Source organism: Gavialis gangeticus, unplaced genomic scaffold (genome assembly GCF_001723915.1).
Source record: "Gavialis gangeticus isolate Ggan-Ray unplaced genomic scaffold, GavGan_comp1, whole genome shotgun sequence".
In the NCBI taxonomy this organism is placed as follows: Eukaryota; Metazoa; Chordata; order Crocodylia; family Gavialidae; genus Gavialis; species Gavialis gangeticus.
Window position 1 is genome coordinate 44788269 of NW_017729024.1, and position 7842 is coordinate 44796110.

The following is a 7842-nucleotide window of genomic DNA, read 5'->3' on the forward strand; positions in this document are numbered from 1 at the left end:
TATTTCCTTAATTGTAAATAAAATTGCATTAAAGTTAAATTTTCAAATATGTGCCAATTAGGGCAAAATGGCAGGGGCTTGAAAAAGCAAATTTCAGTTTCCTAGAGTGACCCTACATGCATTATATTTTCTGCAGTCTAGCAGATAGCAAATGGTTTCCTTAAAAGACCAGAACCCAAAAGCTTCAAATTATGCTTTCATACCTAAAAGTTTGACAATATTTGGGTTATCAAATTCTGCCATGAGAGCTGCCTCCCTCTGGAAATCAGCCTGCATGTCTGCTGATGCTTCTTCCTTCAGCATTTTCACTGCCACCATAGTGAATGGCTCATAAGGAAGCAATCCAGGAGCCCTAAGGAGAGAGAGAAAGCATATGATCACAAGGGAGAAGTAATGCCCAAACTTCATCTTCAGTTACTGCTAAAAACAGGGATGTGAGGTTTTTCAAAGCTCTAATGTGCATTGGAATTGAAATGCAGTGTTGTTTGACAGTTTGAAGAAGGGACAAGGACTGAAGGAACATGAAGAGAAGAATATCTGCATTTCACCTTTAGAGAGAGTTCATCTGAGGACATGGATATGTGAACAAGTTACCCTGTGATAAAGGAGGGCAAGGCTTTACCATATGTTACAGTTACTTTGTGATAACTGCTTGTGTGCATGCTTTTGCCCAGCAGTAAATGAAAGCTAGCATAATGTAACCCTCTTTCACTGAGGCCTAAGCTACCACAAGTTAGATTCCATTGCTACAGGGTAAGATGTACACATGGGTAATTACTACAGAGCAGGTGATGCACTCTAAAATACCACCTTCCTTTACTTCACAATAGCTTGTCCATGTGCCCATGCCCTAAATCAGAATAAGTAGGGCTCTGTGTGGATAACTGATTTTTTGGACAGAGGCTTGAACTGAAAAATTGGTACCAAATAAAATATCCCATTCCATGAACCATTTAATATAATTTGTAGGTCTATTTTAACCTTTTTGACAACAACAATAAAAAAGTTCAGTATCAAAAATGTTGAAATAGATTATTGCAACATTTTCAAAGCTTCTTCCCATCTTTTTGGTGGTCCAGAAAAACAAACAAACTAGTATTTCAGTTGCCCCAAGATTGCATCTTACAGCACACAAGCCATTCAGGCACAACATTTTGTTCAGCTCTGGGTAAGATATATCTGCATTTTCTACAAGAAGGATGGCACTATGGTGACTCTTAGTATGCCTGTTTGTGCTTATGAAGAAGATTATAGTCCCCCATCCAGTGACTCTTGCACACTGCACTAGCTCTAGAAGGTGGATGTCTTTGAAGGAACACCAGTGTTTCAGGTCCACCCAAGAACAGATTTTGTACCATGTTGTAGACCCACTGGTAAATACAGCATGAGTTGGGAAGTCATCATACCTTGGTTTTCTTCCTACTTCTTCCACTGACCTCTTTAAGACTTAGGGAAAGCCAATATCTTGTCAGAGAAGATAAGCCAAAGCTAAAGCTTCTTGGGGACAGGCTGCCACTCGCTGTGTTTGTGTATTTAGCATGTCTTCAGAAAAGAGGCTTCTTTCTTATTTGGAGCCTCTAGAGATTATTGTGATATAAACATTTTCTTTTTCAGATTTACAGGGCATTCTGTACTCAAGACTTGTAATTAAAGACGCTGGCTCCCAAGCTTGCCAGAGATTTTGAGATGGTCATTTCCACAGCTCAGGAACTTTCTACTCTTTAAACAGTTGAGGTATATCATGAATTTTATTAGCCACAATATTTCATACCCAGGGAGACATGGAAGGCAGGTGCTCAGCATGAAAATATTATGTCTAGACGTAGCCTGCTAATGCCTATAGAAGGTGGCACCTCTTTGGGATTCATGTTATTTTCCTGGATTTACTGATCACCCATTACTTAAACATCACCTTATTTTACTGTCCAGTAGCATGGGGCAGGTTCTAATTTCCAAAGCAAACTTCCAGTTTCCTTGTCATCTACTCCAGACATATGGCTTTGCAACAGATGTACTTGGACATGGTAAATGTCAGATCATTGTCAAATGTCAGAGAATGGCATAATGCCCATCTAAAAGGAAATCTCGCAGGACAGCAATATCACAGCTGAAAAGATTGCCCATTGAGTTCCAGCACCCAGGAGCAATAACACTGATTCAACTTTCATTTGCATGAATGTTGCAATTGAAGGGTGGGGGGGGTGCTCCTCTGCTGTGTATGGAAGCTTCTACTCTATCAAGAGGGAGAATACCCTTTTCATGTGCTGTCCAAGATCACATATTTTGGTGCTTGAGAGTAAATGATCTGTATCATTCTTTCTATTAATAAGCAAAGTATGAAAAAGATAAGGGGTCTCATGTCTTCTGATTGGTATTGGGGGTTCATTACACCCCATTAGTAGCTTACATGAGTTTATATGGTAGAAAAATAAAAGGTTGGCACAGATTTTACATTTTGTTTATTGCAAGGCCAGCAACAAACCATGTGTCATCTGATCTCTGAGAGTGAAATGTAAGTGGGACATAAGTAGTATCCTTGGGGCTTTGTTCACAGGGGACTTTTACTCTGTGTAAATTGTCTCAATGATCTCAGACCAGCTCTTAATAGACAAGTATTCATATGGCAGAAAAATGCCAGTTTGGACATAATTGGTGTCTTTATTAGCCCACTTTGTACAGATACAGAGACCAACCTCTTTAATTTCAATGAATGATCTTTCCAGACTGAAATAAAGACACAGGTGTGGGACAGTACTAGGAGGCTACTTATTCTGAAGTTAACAGAGGATTTCAAGCTTCCAGGTCTCAAAACTGAGGGCCTCCTGCCCAACTGGCCATTATCTCCTGGAACAAGGTTATACCAACAGCTATTTTCACCAGTATGTCTCTTTAATGCTTTATTCAATGCTTGGATTAAATAGTCAGCTGTTGGTGCACAAGAGTATACATGACAAAAAAGATATTAATGTCTCCTTTCCCTCCAGGGAATCTGCACAGCTCTGGAAAGAGCTGTGACTGCTTTGGTTTTAAACTGTCTACCAGTGCAAAAGTCAGACCAGTCATACAGAGTTGTAGACCCTGAATCCAATGGGTATGGTATCTGAGACTCTTTCACGGGTGCCATAAGCAACATGGTTATGACATGCAGTTCGTTCGATTTCTTCCTCCCTCTCCCAAGGGACAATGATGTACTGGTGTTGGTAGAGGATTATGCTGTTCTTCTTTTGTTATATTTTATTTGTGAATGCTGCTCTCTGTTTATATTAGGAAAGGCGGGGTGAAGAAGTACCCCTTGCATTTGGAGTGGAAGCTGATGAGGTTTGCACTGGAGAAGTTCCAGCCATCCTGATTTCTGGATGGGTTTCCACAGTCCCAGACTAGCCCCTGAGACAGCTCTCTCTCCTGCACAGACAGAGTCTTTATGGTAGAAAGAGCTGTTGTGCCAGAGAAATAGGGTTGCCAACCACAGTCTTTATCTAAGGGTTTAGCAAGTTTTGATAGACTGAGTCCAGACCATTTAGCTCCAGCTCTAGAAGAAATCTGCATGTTGGTCCGTAACAAATCAGACATATCTTGAGAGCTACTAGCTGACTGTTAGTGAGCACAAGGAAATACTCAGCAGCCTTGAAAGCAGAAGGCCACGCAGACAGGACAGACTTGAGCATGATGAAGACAAATGTTAAGGTAACTCGTTACATCCTCATTCTCTTGCAGCGTGAGTTAGTCCTTAGCAAACATGGCAGCTTTTCAGAAGTAGCCAGTAAATAATAGCCAGTCACTTCCTGTCCTGACATGTTGCTTGACCCAAGAATAAGTAAACATTGAATCAGAATTCTAGGCAAGCCAACTGGCAAAGAGATTATTGGCACCATGCGTAGAAGTAAGTTTACAGGGATGAAATATTAGACGAGGAGAAATAGGAGGCTTACTATATTTAGTCTGAGACATCCATTTAACACACATAGGCCAATGCATTGCAGTTTGTTTTCGAAGGCCAAAGGGAATAATTTAACTTTGGTAGCTTTAGTGATCCATGAAGGTGTTATCTTCAGTACTGCCAGGCCACATTGTTTCTTCTACCTGCCAGGGCTGTATAGTAGGGCCAAGTTCTTCCATTTGCCCAGCAAATGAGAAGGTTCTCAAGCATGCTAAATTAACATGCTACTGGGAGTGAGAAGATCATACCAAAAAACCCATTCAGAAATCAGGAGGGCTGGAGCTCTCCCAAAAAGCCAATTTAAACCGTCATTGGCAAAGAGGATCTTTCCATTGTCTAAATCAGTGGTGTTCAATTGTTTGGCCCTGCAGGCCAGATGAATGGCACAGGGCTGGTTCATGGGCTGGATCAGACCCCACATACTGCCTCCACTTGGCCCCATATGCTGGCATTAGTCCCCATGCCACCCTGCATGCCCAATCCAGCATGTGGAGCTAGGACCCATGGGGAACCCAATAGCCCAGATGACATGGTGTTGGAGGTTATATCTGGTCCATGGGCCAGGGATTGAGCACCCCTGGTCTAAACACTTGATAGGATGTTTTTCATATATGTGCTGCCTTTCCCTTTTTTTTTTAAATATAGCTAGAAGGGTTTGATTGAAAGTAATTGAAAAAGGGCACTGATACGCCAACACAAAGTGCTACATCACACATATCCAGTGTACCAGAGACCAGCAGAGCATAAATGGAACTTAAAGAGATTTATAAAAGCTGTGTTCCCTTTTTTCTTTTTTTGGGGGAAGGGGGGAGAGGGGTGGTACTGACCTCCATTCAGAGGACTAGCACAAAGAAGGCCTACGCAGTATTAAGTCCTCTTTAAAACTCTCAAAATAGAGCTTGAGTGGCACTCAAGTAGGGGATAATCCTTGTTTTGCCTCTCTCTAGGGGTGAATTTTGCCCAGGATGAAATAAAATAATGAGCTATATTCAACAGCATGCTCTTTGGGTTTGTTTTAAAATTCATGTACACTGGGTTTAGGAGAGGTTTGCATCATCAGCATGGCATACAGCATCTGGAACATAGCTGAATTTCTGCCCTAATATGCTTTGTTGTCACTTCAAATTTAACTCATCCAGTTTAGCCATCAAAGCTCACAGATTCACAGAAGTTTAGGGCTGGAAGGGACCTTGTGAGATCATTGGGTCCAGCCCCCCTGCCCTGGGTAGGAAAGACTGCTGGGGTCAAATAACCCCAGCAAACAATCAATAAGAAGCTAAGCATCTGTGATTTCCCACTGTATGCCCTTTAAACTGTTATTTTTAACACTCCCCATATAAATAAATGCATGCCTGCACTTCCTCTCCATCTCTTCATTAAAAATATCTCTCACATCCATCACAAGTATTTCCCCATTGAAAAAAATGTAGTCTACCCATCATTCATTTCCTAATAAGCTTGTCAACAGTAGAACTGTCCATATTTAGTGCAGACTATTTTCATACTATAAACTTAAAAATATCAGCTGTTGCAGCCATTCTGTGGAAGAGGAAGACTTTGGCTTTGCTGAATAAGACACCATAATTAACAAGCTGCAGCAGAATATTCTTTTCTGTCCATCATGCTTAACCTGTAAGAGAATGAAATAATTGACAGGACTTAAGCTTCATATCCCTTCTCATGGAATCACATAGGAAAGTAGGGCTGGAAGGGACCTCAGAAGGTCATTTGGTCATGTGTAGGGCTGGGCCAGCTGCCAAACTCATGCAGAGGCGTGAGACAGTGGTGTGTCTTCTGATTGCTGCTGGCATGCTCGTGCAGTGGTAACAGTGGCCATTTTTTTCCCCTCATGCCCCCTAAATTGGTACCTGGGGCAGCTGCCCCAGTTGCCCTGCCCTAGTTATGCCATGCATCTAATTCAGCCTCTTACTCAAGGCACATGATCCCATTCCAGCCGAATGCCTGTCTGACCTGCTCTTGACATTTCTAGGGATGGAGGTTCTACAATTTCTCTAGGCAGCCTGCTCCAGTGCTTGCCCACCCTCAGAGTCAATCTTTCTTCATAAGTCATGCTCTCCAGGCTTCTTGTCATTTTTGCTGCTCTACCCTGGACTCTTTCAAATTTGCCCACATCGTTCGTGAAGTGTGGGGCCCAAAACTGAAAATCCTGAAGCATACAATATCATCACAATAGACCACTCTCAGTAACAAGAGGAAGAGTTATATCATTGTCCTCAATGCATGATAAACTGAGCTGCGACTTTGAACTGGTCTTGTGGGAATAACTGACCTAATAAACAGGAGGAGAATGGGGACATTTACAAGACTATTTTGCTAAATAATGATGAAAAAATGATTAACAATAGAAATAAGTGAGCTGTTGTTATGCTTTCATATATGAATATTTCATTTTTATTTGAATTGTGCATTTCTCTATGGCACGTTGAGTATATGAGCCAGTGGTTTCCTGTTTTCAGTACTCTGGCCAGATAGTTATGGCATTTAATTGTGAGCACTAAGGAGTACTCACTAGCACCTTTACCTTGCTTGAAAGACTCTTCCAAATGCTCCTTCTCCAATATCCCTCACATATTCAATGTTGTTTCTTGGATATTCCAGGCTGAGCAATTTAGGATTCAGTAGAAGTGGCATACGCTGGTACATAGGATTAGGATGAAGTCTGTCCAGTAAGAGCTCAGAGGGAAGAGTTGTAAGTGCTGGTGCCTCTGATTCCCTGAATTGAGGGACAAGGAATCAATGGTTAGGTGAAATCATGTAGATATTACTCTGCCAGGAGACAATATGTTTTCATCTCATTTGGTGTTTGACCCTGGACGACTGGAGAAATGTGGTACAAAAAGACCCCACAGGGCCTCTTGGCATATGTGGAGTCACTTGCAATCCTTCAAAAGACAGCCTATAGCTTCTTGTCCTGCTCTGCAGTGGTAGAAATGATTTGCCACAAGAATGGGAATTTCAGCACAGATTCAGGCCTCTTGTGTTTGCCATGCCCTCTGTCCTCCTGCCAGCATGTCCATGTTCAGCATGGCACACTCAGGTGAAACTGTACTTGGGAACTATCTTTGATGCATAGCACCCCTTAACATGGAGCTGTGCACCTCTCTATGAGCACCCTGCTTTGTTGAGCATTTTGCCATCTGTCCTTAGTTTATTAATTGTGTACTATTGTCTCATGACACTGAATTGTTACTTCTGATCCATTTCCAATTTGCTTCTTATTTCTGGGTTGAGCCTGTCAGCTTGCCAGGCCAGGATCCAATCTAGTACATCCTCATGTATGGGGCTGATCTCTTTCTCCTATGATTAGTCATGTTGAGGCAGTAATGGAATGACCCATGTGAGCAAGAAATATTTGTCTGTTTAAGAGGTTTTAGGACCATGTTGTATTGTGGAGCAGCAATATGGAGACAGAAGACCTAAACTTCTTTGAGAACCCTACAAGAAGCAATGATACCCAGGAAGCATTATCCTGAATAATAAACAAAATGCTCTGCACATTGACACTCCTTTACAAAAAAGGTTCTTTCAGTTTTTGACAATAGAACGAATCTAGGCTGGAAAAATCCCTGGTCTGATTCATAAACACTGTTGGCTATTAACCACAGAGACTGAGGGTTGAGGCTGTGGAATTTGCTTTAAGAGGATGAGGATTCATGTCTAGATAATGTCTTGTGTATTCACTGAAAAGTCTGTAGAGTAATGCCTGGCAACAGGAGAAATTTCATTCAAAGACTCTTTTTCCTATTTGTTTGGGTCTTTTTCTGTTCCTTTCTTCCCCTTTGATCATTCAACCCTTAACAATGTCCAATAATCTACTGAATAGTGTTCTTGCCAAGGAGGAAAGTTTTACAATTTTAGAATGGCAAGTACGGCCTAGAAGGCCT

The 7842-nt window shown here is 41.6% G+C and overlaps 1 protein-coding gene across 1 annotated transcript in view; it reads right to left on the minus strand.

Moving 5' to 3' along the window:
- The window catches only part of MUSK (muscle associated receptor tyrosine kinase), a 106562-nt gene that overhangs the window by 14974 nt on the left and 83746 nt on the right, over positions 1-7842 (minus strand). The window contains exons 15-16 of the mRNA XM_019517040.1: positions 6480-6671; positions 204-352 (exon numbers count right to left, since the gene is read on the minus strand). Of these exons, the coding sequence (XP_019372585.1) occupies positions 204-352; positions 6480-6671 (341 nt within the window). The remainder of the gene's footprint in view (positions 1-203; positions 353-6479; positions 6672-7842) is intronic.